Source organism: Sus scrofa, chromosome 1 (assembly GCF_054392235.1).
Source record: "Sus scrofa isolate SSC_HxYL_T2T_F1_AM1 chromosome 1, Sscrofa_HxYL_maternal_Yorkshire_Landrace_v2.0, whole genome shotgun sequence".
Taxonomy (NCBI): domain Eukaryota; kingdom Metazoa; phylum Chordata; class Mammalia; order Artiodactyla; family Suidae; genus Sus; species Sus scrofa.
This window is the reverse complement of record NC_139383.1, coordinates 126752070-126774832: the sequence shown is the minus strand read 5'-3', so window position 1 is coordinate 126774832 and position 22763 is coordinate 126752070. Positions and strand designations below refer to the sequence as shown.

At 35.5% G+C, this 22763-nt stretch overlaps 1 protein-coding gene across 5 annotated transcripts in view; it reads left to right on the top strand.

Moving 5' to 3' along the window:
- The window catches only part of UNC13C (unc-13 homolog C), a 599284-nt gene that overhangs the window by 313314 nt on the left and 263207 nt on the right, over positions 1-22763 (top strand). For all 5 annotated transcript variants that reach the window (XM_084969723.1, XM_084969731.1, XM_084969719.1 and 2 more), the window contains 3 exons: positions 1757-1825; positions 3449-3538; positions 8952-9080. In XM_084969723.1, coding sequence (XP_084825849.1) covers positions 1757-1825; positions 3449-3538; positions 8952-9080 — 288 coding nt within the window. The remainder of the gene's footprint in view (positions 1-1756; positions 1826-3448; positions 3539-8951; positions 9081-22763) is intronic.

Sequence of the window (22763 nt, the reverse complement as noted above, 5' to 3'; positions counted from 1 at the left end):
ACGAGCCAGATTAGTTGTCCTGGAATGTATAAGAGGCCCAGTGATTTGGGTCATAGCATGTTTGACTAGGGTCACGTCAGCTGTCTTAATGACTTGTACCAATTATAGAGGTCATATAAAGCATCCAGAGACTGACGCAAACACATTGATTTTTATGCCATTGAATGATTAATTTTACTGTGGCCTAAACTGATGATTATAGTGGATCTTTTATTTTTCTGTTTTGATTGAGAATCAGTGACACACAGTGATGGATGATGTGGGGTTACTAAAGGGCAACCATGATCTCCTCCTCCCTTTGGAAAGTATGATAGTGAGTAAGAAAGAAAAGTCTAAGTAAGACATCCGTTGTGTTTTTCGACAGCTTTGCTGGAGAGTCTTACTTACTGAACAAGACGGCAACTTCTGGAAGATAAGGTTCAGTTCTTGGGTTCCTTCATTGCCTCCACAGGGGTTAATTAACACAGAGCAGTACTCAAACGTTGCTTGCTGATGTATAAACCTGATAAAAGGCAGTTTATTCAGCAGATTGGAGTTTCAATTTAGGAACAATTTATCAACTCCTGTTAATATTCAACTCACTTCATCAAGATCACTAAGAGTTATATACCCCATAAATCCACCTTGTACGTGAAACTACTAGCAAAAATTCCTACTTTTGCTAATATATTCCAAAGTGTCATTTGGTGTTTATAGGGTAATAATGTAGGGAGAAACCTTTACCCTACTATCACCCCCTATTTTTTCCATTTTTGTCTAAGAATTGGAGGTTCAGAATGGTGTTTTGTCTCCCTAAAAAGTTTGTGCATGTGATTTAAATATTTTTTACCTTATCCAGTTTTTTATTTTTTGTCTTTTTAGGACTGCACCCACGGCATATGGAGGTTTCCAGGCTAGGGATCGAATCAGACCTGTAGCCACTGGCCTACACCACAGCCATAGCAATGCCAGATCCGAGCTGCCTCTGAGATCTACACCACAGCTCATAGCCACACCAGATCCTTAACCCACTGAGCAAGGCCAGGGGTCGAACCCTAGTCAGATTCATTTCCACTGACCCACGACAGGAACTCCTCTTATCCAATTTATTTAATCCACACAACTATATCCTCATGCTTATCAGTAAAACTCCTTAATTCATATCATTTATCATCTTCAAATCCTTCTGTGAAGAGGTCATTCCAACCCTGATACAGTATCAGAGGGAAATATTTTTGTTGGCCTATTTTACACTTTTTAGCACTAAATCATATACATACTTTAAAGGCAGTTGATTCCTTCAGATTATAAGGTCTGTTGCCAAAAGGAAAATGTTTTTTGAAATTGTTTTTGACAAAAAGACCAGCTGTTCCCACTTCCATAGGTAGAAGTTTTAAAAACTATGATTTGGGGTAGGTGGTCTGGTGTGTTGGGGTAGAAAAAGGAGGAGGGGTGTATTTTCTTTTGGTGAATCACAGGGCTGTGAATCAGTGCAGTGGCAATTTAGTTTTTTGGACTCTTTCTACATAACACAAGTCTTTGAATATTGTCTCATTCATCACTGAGAGCCAGTGTGGCTGGATTTGGTGTCACAGCAACCTGAGTTTGAATCACTGCAATGTCATATAATAACTCTGTGATCTAGGAGAAATCATTGACTTCTTTGATCCTTCTGTTTTTAAAATGGGAGCAATAACTCAGACAAATTTTGTTGTAAGGACTACATTCTGAATAATCACTTATTTCCATTCTTCTCTTTTGTGTTTTCTTTATACAGAGGGAAAAATTCATCAAACTATTGGACCAGTTGCATAACTCTTTAAGGATTGACCTTTCGAAGTATAGGGTATGCACAAAATTATTTGACTAAGGGTAAAATGCTGTGTTTGGCTCAAATGATTTTTGTCATATTGTAAAAAAAAAAAAAAGTTATTCACTATCCAACTAAAAAAGTTATCCACTATGTAATGGAAAAGTCAAAATAATGTTCTTGGCATCTTGGGTCTTGAAACACTAGACGAGTTTCCTGAGTAATCAAGTTGACCTCCTTTGTTCACGTAAGCCTTTGCTCCACGTAAGCCTACAGCCATGCTGTGTGTGTGTGCATGTATGTGTGTGCAGCTTTGATTTTATAATTATTCTAATAACTATGATATTGAGTGGCCCTCAGCTAATTCATGAGGTAGACGTGTGGCCCAGTCTTCATCTGGAAAGCTCAGCCCTTCAGACTGAGATATCCTGCAGATATTTCCTCAGCTTTTGAGATGCCTTCTGGGATTCACTGCTTAGTTCACTCCTAGAGCCCTACAGTGTGCTATGTTGAAGCTATCTGGAGTTCATTGTCAACAAGTCTACACTGCACCTCCAGGTGAAACAAACCGACATACACAAATATATTCATCTCTGTGTGTTTAAAGACACACGTATAATTTTAGTTATAAAATACCTTGGTTACAAAGATTTTAAACATTTTATTTACCAAAAAATCTATAGTAATAACTATTGCATTCTTTAATAGAATAATTCTTTAGATATTATTCTTAATATCTTTCCATATCTGCACATATTATCTCTCCTGCATTCAACTTTTAGTCTCTTATTGATGGATTTCTTCACTGCACATTTCTGGATATTACAATACCACATTTTGTCCAACTCATTTTTCATGTTGGAACTCGAGCCAACACTATGAGAAGAGAACTCTGCCAGGCAATAAAAATGATACTTGGCAACAAGAAGAACCTTGAGACCACCTCCTCCACCATTATTTTGACGCCTCAACTCTGCTTGAGATCATCAATATCTAAAAGTTACCTGTAGTTTTGGAATGGATTTTTAAAAAGCCTATCTAAAAGCATGTTACTATGAAAAATTTTCAATGCTAAAATTGTTTCTTCAATAAAACATTTTTATAATTATACCTTTCCTTTCCTTCAAAATTCTGAACATCTGCATTTTCATAAGATGTTTCTCACCAAACTTCACTAATGGAATTTTTTTGTTTAAATCCACATTATTTTCTTTTAACTTTTAAAAAGTTTCTTGGTGACTAAAAGTAAGTATAGCACATAGACAAGTTCCCATAGCATTTTGGAAGAAATAACCCATCTTGAGAAAATTACTACAAACATTTTCAAATATATGCTCATCTTCCCTCTTTTAGTAGGGAAACTATTTTATGAAACCGGAATGAGTAAGGTAATAAACATTGCATTAATGATATTTGGTATGTTTGTATTGCTTTGTGGGAATAAGTAGAAACAAATGGATTTTGAAGACAAAGATTAAGAATATTTCCAAATTGCTTACATTCTGTGATTTTTACAATTGTAAAAATACTGAAGGGGTACTTTTAAAATCTTACACAGTTACTAACCATTTTCCTTCACAAAAAGCTGTTTTTAGTTTATTTTCCCACTGGAAGCTTACTGCTGATAATTTACCCATTTTCTGTTTCCTAATTAACCAGGAAAACTTTCCTGCTAGCAATGCAGAAAGACTGCAAGACCTGAAATCAACTGTTGATCTGCTAACAAGTATCACCTTTTTTAGGATGAAGGTATCTCATTTATTTTTGTTATTGTCTCCATGTGACGTGACACACTTACTCCCTGCTGGAGTCTGGTTTTACCCTTCTCTTGATCAGCACTGTTCATCCCCAGTGATTAAGATGTGGTGCCTTCGCCTGAGCTAAATGAATCTTCCAATATAAAGTGTTTTGAAAAACGGATTATCCCAGACACTTAAGATATTTGGATACATTTGGCTCAAATTTAGTTTTAAGTTAAATCCATCTTAAACAAAGCTCTTTAGTGAGTGGACATCACACACACACACACACACACACACACACACACACACACACCAAAATCCCTAAGAACATTAAATGGAAATGGAGTTCACTTCTCATTTCAGTTTTAACTCAAATGTTTTGCTGATTTTTTCTTTTTTTTTTTTTAATTGTAAGAGAGTAGCTGACTCTTTTAAGTTTACGCTAATCGCAGCAACTTTCATTTTCCACTCTGAGAATGTATGTGACTGCTTAATCCATTAGTATAATTAATTATTATCTACCAAGCTACACAAACATTTCTTTTTAGATGTATCTCCTCTGCTTTAATAGCAAAGTCTCTGTGATTGTAATTTGGCTAGCAGGACAGTTCGTGTAAAGCCTTTCTTAAAAGTACTTAGGCTATGGGTTAAACATTTTTGCTCTTGGAAAGAGTTTTATGATTTTTACTCAGAAAATTCCTGTGCAGAAAAAAAAATAGAAATAATTATTTTTCTTCTTTGAAGTTGCATGTGATTATCTTCACTAAAACAATAAAATTGGCATTTTATAATGTAAGAGAGACAGAAACAAAACCATGCCATATCAATCATCAGTCCTTTAAAGTTCAAATACAGTTCCTTTGGGTTAACATCATGGTTAAATTAGGTGACCAGGATATATAGAATTTACATCAGTTCTGATGTGCTGGCAGCAGCTGCTGGCACAGTGCATAGAGAATGAGACTCAATCCAGGCTCAGTGGGATAGACAGGTATGTCTGTCATTCACATTGAGGGCCTGGGGAAATGGGAGTGAGGGTGGGGCATGCCAGCACAGTGCTACATACCTTTAGTCACCAGCTTTGCAGTGTTTAAGAAACAAAATCAACTCATTTTGCAACCCCTCTGCCCCAGCCTCTCTACCAGCTGATGATCTTACTTCTGATTTCACCGAAACAACTAGAGCAACTACTGGAGAGCTTCCTTAAGCTCTGACTACATGCTTCTGTCACCCACCCCATCTACCTATTTCCCTGCATCTGTATCTGAATATGCTTCTTCTTTTTTTATTGCTATTGCTTAGCTGTCTGTTTTCCTAGGAAAGGTTGTCTCTTCGACTTGTGTGATTTCATCCGCTTCTAGGTACTAACACAGTGGTCTGGAAGTCTTCCTCACAATTTGAATTATCAAACTTCCCCCTCTACTGGATGTTCTCTATCACCAAACACGCTATCATGCTATTAATTTTCCAGTCTTAAAAATATTTCTTGGAGTTCCCATTCATGGCTCAGTGGTTAATGTATCCAACTAGGAACCATGAGGCTGCGGGTTCAATCCCTGGCCTCGCTAGGTGAGCTAAGGATCCGGCGTTGCCGTGAGCTGTGGTGTAGGTCGCAGATGCAGCTCAGATCTTGCGTTCCTGTGGCCTCTCTCATTGGGCAGTGACTACAGCTCTGATTCAACCCCTACCTGGGAACCTCCATATGCCACGGGTGTGCAGCCCTGAAAAGCAAAAAAAAAAAAAAAAAGAAAATATATATATATATATTTCTTGGCTCCATTTTTTGCTACAGCTACTACCCTAATGCTTCTTATTCTTTAATGCTAGAAGAATAGTCCTTTTTATATTTTCTTTCCAATTTACTTTCTTACATTGTCTTCTAAACAAATTTGCCCCTTTTACTGTCCTTTTTTCTCATTATAGACATTAAACTTCACTCTTTTTGTCACAGACCTCTCTTAATTTGAACATGTGTGATTATATAACCACCACTACAGTCAAGATTTAGAATAGTTCTATAACCTCCAGAATTCCCTTATGCTGTTACTTTTTACTCATCCGCACTCCAACTCCTTGGTAACCACTGGTCTGTTGTTGTTCCCCTATGGTTTTACCTTTTCCAGAATATTATGTAAATGAAATAATAATCTATGTATTATAACATATAGACTATTCATTCATCTTTTGAGTGTATCTACAGTTCTTTCCTTTTTTTAATTTTATTTTTTATTTTTTGCTTTTAGAGGCTGCACCTGTGGCATATGGAAGTTCCCAGGTTAGGGGTTGAATCAGAGCTGCACCTGCTGGCCACAGCCACAGCAATGTGGGATCCAAGTTGTGTCTGCAGGTCCTTAACCCACTGAGAGGGGTCAGGAATTGAACCCATGTCCTCATGAATATTAGTTGGTTTCTTTACCACTGAGGCACAGCAGGAACTCCCATACATTTCATTCCCTTTTATTCCTGAGTTTGGGTTGTTTCCCGTTTGCATTCATATCAAATAAAACTGTTAAAAATAGTCATATACATATTTTTGTGTAATCATAAATATTCACTTTCCTTGGGTAAATAACAAGGAGTGAGATTCCCTGGTAATTTGGTAAATGCATGTTAAAATTTACAAGAAGTACCAGTTGCAGCTGTTCTGTATCTTTTGCTGAAGCTCTTAATATTTTCCATGATTTTATTTTTTAGCCATTCTAGTAGAAGTAAAGTTGTCTATTTTGGTCTTAATTTTATTTATGTATTAATTAATAATGTTGTTCATGCTTTCTTGGGCTGATTTGCTATCTAAATTTTTTTTTAATGAAAAATCTGTTAAAGTGTTTTGCTCACTTTTCATTAGGTGGTTTTCTTTTTGTGGAGTATTGAGTTCTTTCTATACTCCGGATACAAGTTTTTTCTCAGGTGCTTTATTGGCTGATATTTTTTCCCTGTCCGTTCTTTGTCTTTTTGTTCTCTAACATTATTTTTTGCGTAGTAAAAGTTTTAAATTTTGATGAAATCTCCATCAATTTTTCTATGGAAAGAGTGTGGTTCTGGCTAAACCAAGGTCATAAAGAGATTTTCTTGATTTTTTGTTTCTTCTAAAAGTTGTATTTTACCTTTTGTGTTTAACTCTATGTTCCATTTTGAGAGTTCTTTTTTTTTTTTTTTTTTAAATAAGGTATAAAGTTTGGATCCAGGATCACTTGCTTTTTACGTATACATGTTCAACTGTTTTAACACCATTTATTGAAAAGATCACTTTTTATTCATTGAATTGCATTTGCATCACCATTAAAAATTAACTGGTCATATTTGCTTGGACTTTCTCTGCTGTCCACTATCTGTCCTTTCACCATTACCATGCTATCTTTATTACTGCCATCTTAGAGCAAATCTTAAAATTAGGTAATATGAGTCCTCCACCTTTTTTGTTCTTTTTCAGAAATCTGTAGGTGATATTCTTGTTGAGATTTTGGTTGAGATTGCATTAAATTTATGGATCAATGTGTAGAGAACTGGATTTTTTGTTTGTTTGTTTGTTTTTTTAGGACTGTACCTGCCACATATAGATGTTCCCAGGCTAGGGATACACCACAGCCACAGAAATGCCAGATCCTTAACCCACTGAGTGAGACCAGGGATCAAACCTGCATCCTCATGGATGCTAGTCAGATTCATTTCCACTGAGCCACTACAGGAACTCCAAAACTGGAGTTTTTAAAATATTAAATCTTCAAATATACCCATATTTTTGGATTCCACTCCAGACTTACACCTCATCTCTTTATCAAAAACTGATTTTGTCAAGATTTTCAATGACCTTTCACCTTATTAAATTTGGTGGTCAGTTATCCATCCTCTTCCTACAGTATCACTATAGTTCTCCTCTAGGATAGTCTTTCTTCCCTAGATTTACAGGAACCCTCTCTTGCTTAGGTTTCCTCCTATCTCATGAACTGCTCTTTTCTAGTCTCCAGCTGTTTTGTTCCTTCTTATTTGCTTTATGTCACAGGGCTAGAATTATTCAGGGTTTTTTTGTTGTTGTTGTTTGTTTGTTTGTTTGTTTGTTTTTGCTTTTTAAGGCTTCACTCACAGCATATGGAAATTCCTAGGCTAGGGGTTAAATTGGAGCTGCAGCTGCCAGCCTATACCACAGCCACAGCAATGCAAGATCCTTGCCAGTCTGTGACCTACATAACAGCTCACTGCAATGCTCGATCCTTAACCCACTGAGCAAGACCAGGTATTGAGCCCCCATCCTCATGGATCCTAAAAGGGTTTGTTACCACTAAGCCACAACAGGAACGCCCAAGCATTTATTTTTCAGACCCCTTCTCTTCTCTATCCATATTCATTTAGTCTCATTTCTTTAAAACCTTCTCTGAACTAACAGTTTCCAAATTTTTATCTGTAACCCAGGCATCTCTACTGCTCCAGACTCATTTACCCAAATGTTGGCTTGAAATTTGCTTGTTTCAGTAACAGTCTTCTCAGTCTTAACCTATCAGAAACTGGCCTCCTGTTCTTCCAAGCACAGCCTTGCTCACCTAAGTTAAGATTCCCTCCATTGTACCAGTTACTTAGGCTAAAACCTTGAGGTCCTGACTCCTCTCTTTTTCTCATACCAGTCATCCAAACTCAGCCAATACTGTTATCCATTCCTTCCAAAATTAGCCAGAATTTCCCCCAGCAGTTCCTAGCTTTGCACCGTAGTCCAAGCACAATCATCTCATGACTGAATTACTGTCCTCATCACTGGTCTTTCTACTTTTTCCATAGCTTGCCTTAAAGCAGCATACAGGAGCCTTTAAAAAAAAATAGGTTAGGTCACTTTGTGCTGTTCACATATTCCAATTCCTCCCCACCTTGCTCAAAGCTAACATTTCTATAGTAGTCTACATGTGTTTTTTCCTGATCCCGTCCTCTTATTGAATTCATCTACTATTGCAGTCCTTTGTAGTAAATTCTATTCCACTGAAACTCTTTATATCCCTCTTCTTTGTTTTCTTTTTCTTTTGACATGCACCATCATGTAATATACGTTATTGATTTCTTATTATTACCTACTAGAATTTAGCTTTGTAAGGAAAGGAGGTTTTGTTTTATTTTGCTTTGTTTTGTTTATTTTGTTCACTGTAGTGACACCATTTTTACCGTATACTAGGTGAAAGTATTTGTTGAGTGACTGAATGGAATGAATGAATGATAATGTGATTGGTGACTTTGTTTTCTAGTTGAATAATTATAGCTATGTTCATTTTCTCTGAGTTGTCTTATCAGTAAGTTAAAGTGGAAATTTACACATTTAAAACATTTTTAAGACACATTTTTCATGAATACAGAAAAATTAACTAAAAGCATTTATTGGGTACTGTTTGAGTCCTTTATGAACTGTTACAGTTTTGAATTTAAAAAGATAATTTGTCTACCAGGTTTTGGAGCTGCAGAGCCCCCCAAAAGCCAGCATGGTGGTGAAGGACTGTGTCAGGGCCTGCCTGGATTCTACGTACAAGTATATTTTTGACAATTGCTATGAACTCTATTCCCAGCTGATAGATCCGGTAAGAAAAGATGTATGTCCACTTTCTATTTTTAATGTCTGCTTCTATAAGGTTAACATGACAGTACATGGGAAAGTATGCTCATTCAACTTTGCATTAATTGTAGGTTTGAAGAATTTCCATATCTTTTCTTCACATTTGAATATCACTTTGATTTGCATGAAATACTCCACTCCTTACAATAACTTCATGTGGTAAAGGTAGATATTACTGTTCAAGTTTTTCAGGTGAGGAGACAGTTTCAAAAGAATTAAGTGATTTGCTCAAGGTCACCCAGGAGACAAGTGGCAGATTTGGAACTAGAACTTAGGACTATATCTCCTGCTCGTATGTCCTTCCCCTAACTCATCCTACCTCCCTTATCATTTTATCTCATAAAAGTGATGGAAGGGGACATGTATATGGAGCAGAATGTTAACATTGTCACATATGTACATTTATTATTAACAAATATTTCAAAATACGAAAGAAAATACAAAAAGTAAATCAAATATGCTTATGCTTACCACCTAGATGACCCACTGTTAATACTTAGCAATATTTGCTCTGGTCTTCACTGCTTAAAGACATTAAATGTTAGACATGAAATGGCATTTCACTTTGCACTTGTTTCAAATTCCATTCCCCTTGCTTCCTCCTCTTTCAGAGATGAACCACTATTTTAATATTTGAGTTTGAGCAACTTTCCATATGCTCAATGACTGCCTCAGTTCTATTTTCTGTGGATCACTTATTAATTCCATGCTGGGGGATTTTTCTCTTGACTTGCTTGCCTTTTACTTATTATTTTGTAGAAAATTATAAAATATATTCTGGATACTAATCTTTGATAGTTTTGTGATTTCGCACATTACTTCTCTTTGTATATCATATGTCTTTTTCATTGCATTGAAGCGTTTTAACATTTGGGGATGGCTTTTTAACATATACCTACTGCCTACCCATTTCCCTGAGGCATACAGTTGTTCCACTAGATATAGAAAACTGTGCAATTACCTATGGAACTTCCTGGTTGCAGAGTCTAGAAAGTATGTGTTGGACGAAGGCAAGTGGAGCTCTTTCAAGCTAGGTTTCAAGCTGGGATTCTTATAGTTTTAAGCCTTTCTAGGGTCACTGACTCCTTAGCCTAATAGGAAAAATCTGGAGTCTGTCATTGTATAAGCAAAACCACATTATTGTTCATAACTTAAGCCTGTCATTCCCATAAGGTGTACTCTCATTTAGAAACTTGGTCCCCTGGAATTTCTGGGGATTAAGTAAATTTCCCCTTGGATGAAGGCAAATACATTGTCACATCAAAATGAATCTAATATAACTTAATATTTGCTGGCTTGGCTTAAAAAAACTTAACATGGTTTTCTAACTGACTAGTATTCTTTTGAGATAGATAGATCTATAGGTTTTATATGAAATCTTGTCCCTGTGGGGACTGTTTGGAGCTAAGCTTTAAACCCAAGAAAAATATTTTTCCTTAAACATTGTTATCATTTAAAATTCTAAAGAAAGCATCCATTGGACCTGAATAATTGCAGAAGTGAATACTTCTTAAGCTCTTCTGAAACTGTCTGGGAACAATTTTCATGATTAATGCTCATATCTCAGTTGCTTACAACTCCATTCTCCTAGGAACTCAAGTTAATACCTCTTTCCTCACACCATAGATCTGAATTGTCCTCAAATCCTAATGAAATAATCTTCAAAATTAAATACTGTATCTCCACAACGCACCCCAAATTTGACCTCTTTTCACCACCTTATACTCCCCCCTGGTCTGAGTCATCACCACTGCTCACTTGGATTACTGTATAACTTAATGGAGCTTTTGCTTCCCCCTACAACCTGTGCCTATTCTCAGCAGAGCAGCAAGAACAATCCTTTTTGATAAGGAACTCAGATCAAGTCACTCTTTTGCTCATATTTTCTAAAGTCCCTTCATTTTAGTCAAATTCAGAGTCCTTTCAATGGCCTGTAAGACACATATCATTGTGTGAGTAGTGAGCCAATAAGAGCTTACCCACAGGAAAGTAGTATGAACAGTGCTATACTCCTGGTATCTGTGGCAGTGCCTGCATCAGAGTAGGTGCCCAAAAATGTGTTTGTTTATTAAACAATAACTTTTATCAGGCAGTACTCTAAGAATTTATAAGTGGTTTTGGCCTACAGTAAACAAGCCTGAAGAAGTGCTCTATTTCATGGTAGACTTTCGATCCTTGCCCAAGGCTTCTTGCTGTTGTGTGGGGTCATGTTACAAGCCCAGGTGATGAGGTATGGGAGGAATTGATGAAAGCCCCATCGAGTTTCCACACTTAAAAACATACTACAGTCCCCTCTCGCTCTCCTTCTACTGCTGTAGTAACCTGGAAGGACACACATTCCACAGGATATGGCTCCCAGCTGGAGAAGGACTACCTAGGCAGCTTCAGACTTTGGATATTTAAGAAATTATCCATTACTTCATTAACTCATTGAGATTTTGAGATTTATTTGTTACCACAGCAAACTTAGCTTATGTGGACTAATAAACTTTCAAGTCCATTTCCAACCTGCCACCCAAACTATCTATTTAAAATACATCCATGTTTATATAACTGCCCCATCCATACTTCCCATGAGTGAATGGGACCAAGTCCAGACTCTTTGCCATTATCCAAAGGCCCTCTAAGATTGAACTCTGACCATCTTTCCTTGTTTTAACCTAATCTTGCCCTTTCTTTCTACGATTCAAGACATGGAACTCCATGATGCCTTCATCCACATTGTCTTGACCTACCTGGATTTGCTTTACCTCCCCAAACCCTTCATGGCTAAGTGTAGCTCACCTGGCCTTTTCTTCAGAAAACCTCTAGGACCTCTCCGAGCTGGATTGTGTATTCACGCTCTCCACTTTTATAATACCCTTACATTCCTCCACCAGCACACTTATTATGCTGATGTTATTAGGCATATAATATGTGTCTGGTCTGTCTTTCCCACTAAACTGTGAATTTCATGTTTGTAACCCCAGTGTTCAATACTGTGCTTGACACAGAATACAATTGATAAAGTAATTAATGGGAGACAAATTTTATAAAAACAATACTCAGTTACTTTTTTATCTTCTACTTCAATGACTTCACTTGCAAGTCCCTGGTCAAGAACATGATCTCTGACACTAAAAACCCTGAATTCTGATTCTGGCTCTACTGTTTGTTTTGTTGCCTTGGATAAGCTAGTCTCTTTGAATCTCAGTTTCTTTTTATTATTATTATTATTATTATATAGTTGATTTACAGTGTTGTGTCGATTTCTGCAGTACAGCTTAATGACCCCGGGCATACATACATAACACACACACATATATACAGACACACACACACACATATATATATATATATATATTCTTTTCCTCATACCCTCTCCCATCATGCTCTACCCCAAGAGATTGGATATACTTTCCTGCGCTGTACAGTAGGACCTCATTGCTTATCCATTCTAAATGTAATAGGTTACATCTATCAGCCCCAAATTCCCTGTCCCTTCCACTCCCTCCCCCTTCTACTTGACAACCACAAGTCTGTTCTCCCTGTCCTTTATCTGTTTCTGTTTTGTAGATAGGATCATTTGTGCCATATTTTAGATTTCACGTGTAAGTGATATCATATGGTATTTGTCTTTCTCTTTCTGATTCACTTCAGATTCAGTATGAGAATCTCTAGTTGTATCTATGTTGCTGCAGATGAACCCTCCTTCACTGTTGGTGGGAAAGTAAATTTGTACAGCCACTATGGAAAATAACATGGAGATTCCTCAAAAAACTAAATATAGAACTACCATATGGTCCATCAGTTCCACTCCTGGGCATATATCCGGGCAAAACTTTCATTCAGGTCTCAGTTTTTTTATCAAGACATACTTTTAGTATACATGTCACTTCTGTTTTATCTGAGTTCTTTCTAGGTAATATAGTGCCTAAAACCAAAAAATAAAAATTCTGAGGTTGTTAGGCACAGTATAATTCATATTATTTAAATATAGAAGCTCACTTTCTCCGAAGGGGTTTTGAAGAACCACATAAAAACAGTGTTAGGAATAAAAATGAAAAAATAAATTCGAAAGAAAATTGAAACTGTCACAGTTAAGAGAAATAGGTAGAAAATGTTGGTTGCACAGTCATGGAGCAGCATTTATCTTGCCTGAATCACCAGACCCATGTTTGTCCTTCAATTTAGCATAAATAAAAACTCAAGTTAGTGGACACTGGTAATTGATCTTTTGCATAAAGACATGTAACAGATCAGTCTATGAACTAGCCCAATGTTCTAGTTATATTTTAATTAATAAAGAACTTAAGAATCTTCTCATGAGCTTATTAGATTTTTTATAACCATTTTAATAAATTGCCTTTGCATATCTTGTGCCTATTCTTTAAAATAAAATATCTGTCTTTTCCTGGTTGCTATTATGGAATTACTTAGTTATTTATCAGCTTTTGAAATTGCAAAGGTTTTTCACAATCCATCATCTTTCTTTATCTTTGTCAGTGTACATTTAAAAGAAATTCTCAATTTTAATATAATCGGATTGACCAGAATTTCTATTTAAAATTTGAGCTTTGGAGTATTAAAAAGTCTTTCCCCACTCTCCCCCAAATAGAAGATCTCCTTATGTGGAATTTAATAATGTGGATGTATTATAGCTTGGTAGCAATCACTATTAAGATTTTACAACTACTTCCCTTGCTGTTGTTCTATGTTCATTCAGATTACAGATTTTCTTTTCATATAGATGATCTTCCAGGAAAGGATAAGCCAAACATTTTCAAGTCTGTTTGGAAAAAAAAAAAATTAATTTTAATGACACTGTCATTTGTTCCCTGAGGTGTCCTTAGAACTTGCACTAGTGCCTGGGATCTCAGAGTGCCTGAGTTCCATCCCAAATCAAGTTCCCCCGCCTCTTATCTCTGAGGTTCTCTATGTTATAAATATGATATTAGCTTCTGGATTCATCTTTGCGTATATTTACTGTACATGTTTGTTAACCATTTGTGGTACCTATGTCTCTCATATATTACATTGTGTAAACTAGCAGTGCACTGGTATGGTTACATGTACTAACTCCAGAACATGACTACCTAACGTTTTAATTTCTTGGGAATATTTCTGCAGTATTTAAAGTTCATTATTACTTTGTGAGAACTATGCATGCTGATACATTTAGGTAGTTTATTGATTATTCTTTTTACAGCTGCTTACCACAGAAATGCATCATAATGTACATATCAATGCCAATGTTTTACTTGTATGAATATCTTTGTGCTCTTAAAGAACAGAAAAAATGCGTTCCTTTCCTCTACTTTTCCATTTCTACCATAAATAATATAAACTTGATTGTTCATCATCTTGTACCACGTGGTCAAAGCACATATTTTTTCCACATCTTAAAATGTCCTCCCACTTGTCTGATTCCTACTGAGTTTAATGAGAATAGTAACTGTCTTATTTATTATTGAACTTATAATACATGACACTGCTTCATATACAGTAGCAGAAGTCAGCAAATACTTGCTTACTTAATGGAAATTCTATGCAAAAATATCTATATGTGTGCAGTATGTGTATACTGCTAATTTGTTTAAAAATGTTAACCCGGGAGATCCCTTTGTGGCTCAGCAGAAATGAATCTGACTAGGAACCATGAGGACACAGGTTCGATCCCTGGCCTCGCTCAGTGGGTTAAGGATCTGGTATTGCCGTGAGCTGTGGTGTAGGTTGCAGATACAGCTTGGATCCGTGTTACTGTGGCTGTAATGTAGGCTGGCAGCTGTGATTCCAGTTCAACCCCTAGCCTGGGAACTTCCATATGCTGCAGGTGCGGCCCTAAAAACACCAAAAAAAAAAAAAAAAAAAAAAAAAGAAAAAAAAAAACTTAACCAAGATATCTTCTGAAAACTTAGGAAAAAAGAAAATACCTTCCCACAATACTTTAAATTGGGCACTTGTGTGAATTTATAGATGCCAGTTTTCAGAAAGTCTTCCTTGATTTGTAGATATGTGCTTTTACTTCAGCCAAAAAATTGCTTTAGTTGTTTTTGCTCTAGTCATTTCTAAAATTGAATATAAAAGGAGAGTTAAAAATAAAATGTGACTTTGAAATTTATAAGTGGAAAAATTCTAATTCTATAGCTCTTAATTTGAAGTATCATTTAAATTGTAATACTTGAGAAACTAGCTACAAAATATTCCTGATTTTTAAATAATTTTTCCAGGAATGGAATTTCTTATGTAATCAGTAGCATTAGTTCGGGGAATGATATTAATTCTGAAAAGAAAGTACCTTTTCAATACCTCACGTGGTTATTTTCTTCATACTAGCTCTAAATAAATGGCACATTTTAAGCTTAGTTTTACATTAATTCTTATTATGAAATGTGTAGAAGAAAGTTTATGCATAGGAAATTTATTCTTAGGTATCAACTTCATAAACAATATATAAATTCTTATAAAAAGAAATTTCTGAAAATGAGTGGTATATTTCCATATCTTAGTTTCTGAATGAAGAAAGAAACATGAAAATCTAAAGCCTAAAAAATTATTAGTTATGTTTCCATCAAGTTTATTTCAATTTTTTCTAACAAAGTAAGGTCAATAAATTAACAAGTAAAACCTTAATAAATTCTAAAAAAATAAACAACATGCAAAGTATGTTGTGCATGTAAGACTAGTGTAATCTTGATTCTAAAACTGGATTATGACAATACTTGAACATTATAAACATACTTTGTAAACGTTTATAATGTTAACAAATGTTTCTAATTAGAAAGTTCTAAATAAATTATCAAATCACATACTTAATATACAGTAAGTTCAACCAATTATATCTAGGAATGCAAGGATAGTTCAGCATTAGGAGAAAAAAAAATCTGTCAGTTTAAATCACTATGGTACTTAACTAAAAGAGGAAGATCATATATTTATTCAGTATATGTAGAATGAGTATATGGTGAAATTAGATGCCTCTTTATGATGAAAAAAGAAACTCTTGGAGTTCTCATTGTGGCTCGGAGGTAACAAACCTAACTAGTATCCATGAGGGCATGGGTTTGATCCCTGGTCTTGTTAAGTGGGTTGAGAATCTGGCATTGCTGTGAGCTGTGGTATAGGTTGCAGACATGGCTCGGATTTGGTATTGCTGTGGCTGTGGTGTAGGTCAGCAGCTACTGCTCCAATTCAACACCTAGCCTGGGAACTTTCATGTGCCACAGGTGCAGCCCTAAAAAATAAAAAATGTGTATTGGGACAGATTTTCTTTCACTTAAGTTTACATTTTAAAAATCTACGGCTAACATTGATATTTAGCAAATTAAATTTAGGCATACTCATTTAAGAAATAAATAATTATCCATTAATATAATACTGAAGAAATAAGAAAATACAAAGAAAAAGGAAAGAAATATTATTTATGGATGATTATGCATAAGAAAACTAACAGAATCTGCAAAAAGTTGTTGGTCCACAGAAGAATAAATTTCATTCAACAAATACAAGAAAAACAGAATTTCTTTACAATAAAAATCATGACACCTACATTACTAAGGAAAGTAACAGACAGCTTAGAGTGTTAGGAAAATTATCTTACCGTATAAAAAAAGACAAGAAAAGGGAGTTCCCGTCGTGGCACAGTGGTTAACGAACCCGATTAGGAACCATGAGGTTGCAGGTTCGGTCCCTGCCCTTGCTCAGTGGGTTAAGGATCTGGCATTGCCATGGGCTGTGGTGTAGGTTGCAGACTCGGCTCGGATCCCGCGTTGCTGTGGCTCTGGCGTAGGCCGGTGGCTACAGCTCCGATTCGACCCCTAGCCTGGGAACCTCCGTATGCTGCGGGAGCGGCCCAGGAAATAGCAAAAAGACCAAAAAAAAAAAAAAAAAAGACAAGAAAAGGACTGGATTTTTGCCAGGCACCACATACCATGTGAGCTAAGAAGATAAAAAGAGACAAATGTAGATAGTAATAGTAAGTATAGGTTAATACCTTTCTGTTTCATAGTAGGAGAAATTTCTTAAACTTCCAAATATAAATTTTAAACAGAAAAATTGATCAATTAGATTATTTTGAAGCTGATGATTTCTTATAAATGTACACTCTAAGAAAGATGAAGAAAGATGACTGACTGTTAAAAATCTTTGCAATGTCTAAAGCTGGCAAAGACTAAGGAATTCCAGAATAGAAACCAGAGGAAAGACAGAGATTCCATTTAAACAAATGAACTAGCAGTATATAAAAAAGCTCACTCAGGAAATTTATAAGCTTTGAAAAGTTTCTTAAACTCATTATTAATTAAAGCAACTTAGTCAAAACAACATTGAACTACTGTCTTATATCCAGTGTGTTGTCAAAATTAATAATCTAGGTAATGCTGAAGTTCATGGAAAAATGGAGTCCTCATGCATTTTTGGTTAGTTAGCATATGCTAGGAACCATTAATCCTTCTCTTAGATCTATAAATTAGACATTTTACAGACGGACCCCTAAGAAGATATTTAATATAATATTCTCTCTAACATTGTTTGTGATAATAAGAATTTGGAGGTAATCTGTATGTCCTTCATAGGAGAATAGATATAGTAAAATGTGGTGGATTATTCTCTAGAATATTATGGAGAGATTAGAAAATAAGTTCAATGTTTGCATAGCAACATGGAGAGAAATTAAAAACATAGTGCTGAGAAAAAAAGAAGAAACAGAAGGTGTGGAGCATAATACTAGTTACATAAAATTTAAAGTAAACAAACAACAATAAATATTTACAAGACCAGAAGAAAAGATAAACACTGAACATAGTGTATGATCTTATATAGATCAGGATGAGATGGGATTATGGAATGATAAGGAAAAAAGGAAGAATGGCTGGATAGATAGACAAGACAGATAGATATACGAAACATGCATTGTCAAAATGTCTGTATGAGAGATCCCAATGTTTTTCCCTACCTCAATTAAATATGAGTAAGTTAAGTCTAAATTTCCGGAGAAAGAGATTCTTTGTTTGTGGTATATTTAGAACCAAGTACCTAATCTTCATAAAAATCTTTAAATTGATATGAATTCAGTATCTGACAAGTATAGAACTAGGCTATATTTATTATTGACACTAATGCATAACATAGTCATAAATAGTAATATTAATAGTGATGCCAGAAACTATATAATGTAGCCATAAAAATGCCCTAGTAGAATCTAGAAGTAGAACCAATATTGCAATATGTGATTGATTTTTGCTTGTGTTCCCACTTTAGACATCTTTATTTTTAAATGTGTACTTCATTCACAAATAATTAAAAGTAATTACAAATAATTTTATTTTTCTCCATGGCCATAAGCTTTTATTCCTTTTTTAAAATTTATAATGATTTTTATTTTTTTCCATTATCACTGGTTTACACTGTCCTGTCAATTTTCTACTATACAGCAAGGTGACCCAGTCACATATACATATATATACATTCTTTTTTCTCACATTATCTTGCTCCATCATAAGCAACTAGATAGAGTTCCCAATACTGTACAGCAGGATCTCATTGCTTATCCACTCCAAAGGTAATAGTTTGCATCTTTTAACCACAAATTCCCAATCCAACCCCTTCCTCCCCATCCCCCTTGGCAACCACAGGTTTGTTCTCCATGTCCATGATTTTCTTTTCTGTGGAAAGGTTCGTTTGTGCTGTATATTAGATTCCAGATGTAAGAGATATTATATGGTATTTGTCTTCTCTTTCTGACTTACTTCACTCAGTATGAGAGACTCTAGTTCTATCCATGTTGCTGCGGATGACATTATTTTGTTCTTTTTTATGGCTGAGTAGTATTCCATTGTGTATATATATCATTTCTCCTTAATCCACTCATCTGTTAATGGACATTTAGGTTGTTTCCATGTCTTGGCTATTGTGAATAGTGCTGCAATGAACATTCAGGTGCATGTGTCTTTTGCAAGGAAAGTTTTGTCCAGATGTATGCCCAAGAGTGGGATTGCTGAGTCATATGGTGGTTCTATGTATAGTTTTCTAAGGTACCTCCATACTGTTCTCTACAGTGGTTGTACCAGCTTACATTTCCACCAACAGTGGAGGAGGGTTCCCTTTTCTCCACACCCCTTCCAGCATTTGGTATTTGTGGACTTACTAATGATGGCCATTCTGACTGGTGTGAGGTGGTACCTCATAGTATTTTTGATTTGCATTTCTCTAATGATCAGTGATGTTGAGCATTTTTTTCAAGTGCTTGTTGGCCATCTGTATATCTTCTTTGGAGAAATGTCTATTTAGGTCTTTTGCCCATTTTTTCAATTGGATTGTTGGCTTTTTTGCTGTTGAGCTGTCTAAGTTGTTTATATATTTCAGCAATTAAGCCCTTGTCAATTTCATCATTTGAATCTATTTTCTCCCATTCTGTTGTCTTTTTTTTATGGTTTCCTTTGCTGTGCAAAAGCTTGTCAGTTTGATTAGGTCCCATTGGTTTATTTTTGCTTTCATTTCTGTTGTTTTTGGAGACTGACCTGAGAAAACATTTGTAAGGTTGATAGCAGAGAATGTTTTGCCTCTGTTCTTTTCCAGGAGTTTGATGGTGTCTTGCCTTATATTTAAATATTTAAGCCATTTTGAGTTTATTTTTGTGCATAGTGTGAGGGTGTGTTCTAGTTTCATTGATTTGCATGCAGCTGTCCAGGTTTCCCAGCAATATTTGCTGAAAAGACTGTCTTTTTCCCATTTTATATTCTTGCCTCCCTTGTCAAAGATTAATTGACCGTGGTTGTCTGGGTTTATTTCTGGGATCTCTATTCTGTTCCATTGGTCTGTCTGTCTATTTTGGTACCAGTATCACACTGTCTTGATGACTGTGGCTTTGTAATATTGCCTAAAGTCTGGGAGAGTTATGCCTCCTTGCTTGGTTTTTGTTCCTCAGAATTGCTTTGGCAATTCTGTGTCCTCTGTGGTTCCACATAAATTTTTGGATTGTTTGTTCTAGTTCTGTGAAAAATGTCATGGGTAATCTGATAGGGATTGCATTTAATGTGTAGATTGCTTTGGGTAGTATGGCCATTTTTACAATATTAATTTTTCCAAGCCAGGAGAGTGGAATATCTTTCCATTTCTTTGAATCCTCTATAATTTCCTTGATTAACGTTTTATGGTTCTCGGCATATAAGTCTTTTACCTCCTTGTCAGCCTTATTCCCAGGTATTTTGGGTGTAATTTTAAAAGATATTGTATTTTTGTATTCCTTTTCTAATATTTCATGTTAGTGTACAGAAATGCGATGGATTTTTGAATGTTAATCTTATATTCTGCTACTGTGCTGAGTTTGTTGATCAGTTCAAGTAGTTTTTGGGTTGAGTCCTTAGGGTTTTCTATATGTAGTATCATGTATATAGTATATAGTACATAGATATATAGTATCATCTGCATATGGTGACAATTTTTCCTCTTCTCTTCCTATTTAGATACATTTTATTTCTTTTGTTTGTCTGATTGCTATGGCTAGGACTTCCAATACTATGTTGAATAACAATGGTGAGAGTGGACATCCTTGTCTTGTTCCAGATTTTAGGGGGAAGGCTTTCAGCTTTTCTCCACTGAGTATTATATTTGCTGTGGGTTTGTCATAAATGGCTTTGATTATTTTAAGGTTTGTTCCCTCTATACCCACTTTGGTAAGAGTTTTGATGATGAATGGATGTTGGACTTTGTCAAATGCTTTTTCTGCATCTATTGAGATGGTCATGTGGTTTTTGACTTTTCTTTTGTTAATGTAGTTAACTTTTCTTTTGTTAATTGATTTGCGTATGTTGATCCATCCTTGTGTACCTGGGCTGAATCCCACCTGGTCATGGTGTATGATCTTTTTTATATGTTGTTGGATTTGGTTGGGTAAAATTTTGTTGAGAATTTTTGTGTCTGTATTCATCAAAGACATTGGCCTAGTTTTCTTTTTTGGTGGTATCTTTGTCTAGTTTTGTTATTAGAGTGATGGTGATGTTATAGAATGTCTTTGGAAGTGTTCCTTCTTCTTCAACCTTTTGGAAAAGTTTAAGGAGGATGGGTATAAGCTCCTCTTTGTATGTTTGGTAGAATTCACCTGTGAAGCCATCTGGTCCTGGACTTTTATTTGTAGGGAGTGTTTTTATGATGTAATCAATTTCATTTCTAGTGATTGGTCTGTTCAGTTGATCTATTTCTTCTTGATTCAGTTTTGGCAAGCTATAAGTCTCTAGAAAGTTGTCCATTTCTTCTAGGTTGGCAAATGTGTTGGCCTACAATTGTTCATAGTATTCTCTTATGTTTTTTTGTATTTCTGTAATATCAGTTGTGACTTCTCCCTTTTCATTTCTTATTTGGTTTATTTGGGTTTTTTCTCCCATCTTCTTGGTGAGTCTGGCCAGAGGTTTGTCAATTTTGTTTATCTTTTCAAAGAACCAGCTCTTGGTTTTATTGATTTTTTTCTATTATTATTATTATTATTATTATTATTATTATTATTATTATTATTTTGTCTTTTTGCTATTTCTTTGGGCTGCTCCCACGGCATATGGAGGTTCCCAGACTAGAGGTCAAATCGGAGCCATAGCCACTGGCCTACACCAGAGCCACAGCAATGTGGGATCCGAGCCACGTCTGCAACCTACACCACAGCTCACGGCAACGCCAGATCCTTAACCCACTGAGCAAGGTCAGGGACCGAACCCGCAACCTCATGGTTCCTAGTTGGATTCATTAACCACTGCGCCACGATGGGAACTCCTCTATTATTTTTTGAATCTCTCTTTTTTATTGATTTCCTATTTGATCTTTATGATTTTTTCCTTCTGCTGACTTTAGGTTTTGTTTGTTCTTTTTCTAATTCATTTAGGTGGTGGGTTAAGTTGTCGACTTGAGATTTTTCTTCCTTTTTGAGGAAGGCCTGTATTGCCATGAATTTTCTCTGAGCATTGCTTTTGTAGCATCCCTCACATTTCGAGTTGTTGTGTCTTCATTATCATCTGTTGAGGTATTTTTTAGTTTCTTTATTGATTTCCTCATTAACCCGTTAGTTTTTTTAGTAGCATGTTGTTTAGTCTCCATGTAGTCTGTTTTTTCTCATTTCTTTTCCTGTGGTTGATTTCTAGTTTCATGCTATTGTCAGAGAAAATACTTGAAATAATTTCTATACTTTTAAATTTGTTGAGATTAGCTTTCTGCCACAGTATGTGATCCATCCTTGAGAATGTTCCATGTGCACTTGAGAAGAACATATATTCTGATTTTTTTGGATGTAATGTCCTTAAAATGTAGATTAGGTCTAACTTTTCTATTGTGTCCTTTAGGATCTCTGTTACCTGATTGATTTTCTGTCTAGAGCATCTTTCATTGATATGAGTTGGGTGTTAAAGTCTCTTACTATGATTGTATTCCCATCCATTTCTCCGTTTATGTCTGTTAGTATTCGTTGTAGGTATATGGGTGCTCCTATATTAGGGGCATATATATTGACGATTGTAATATCCTCTTCTTGAATGGATCCTTTAACCATTAAATAGTGTCCTTCTTTGTCTTTCTTTATGGCCTTCATTTTAAAGTCAATTTTGTCTGATATGAGTATTGCAACTCCTGATTTCCTGTCTTGTCAGTTGGCATGAAATGTCTTTTCCCATCCCCTCACTTTCAATCTAGA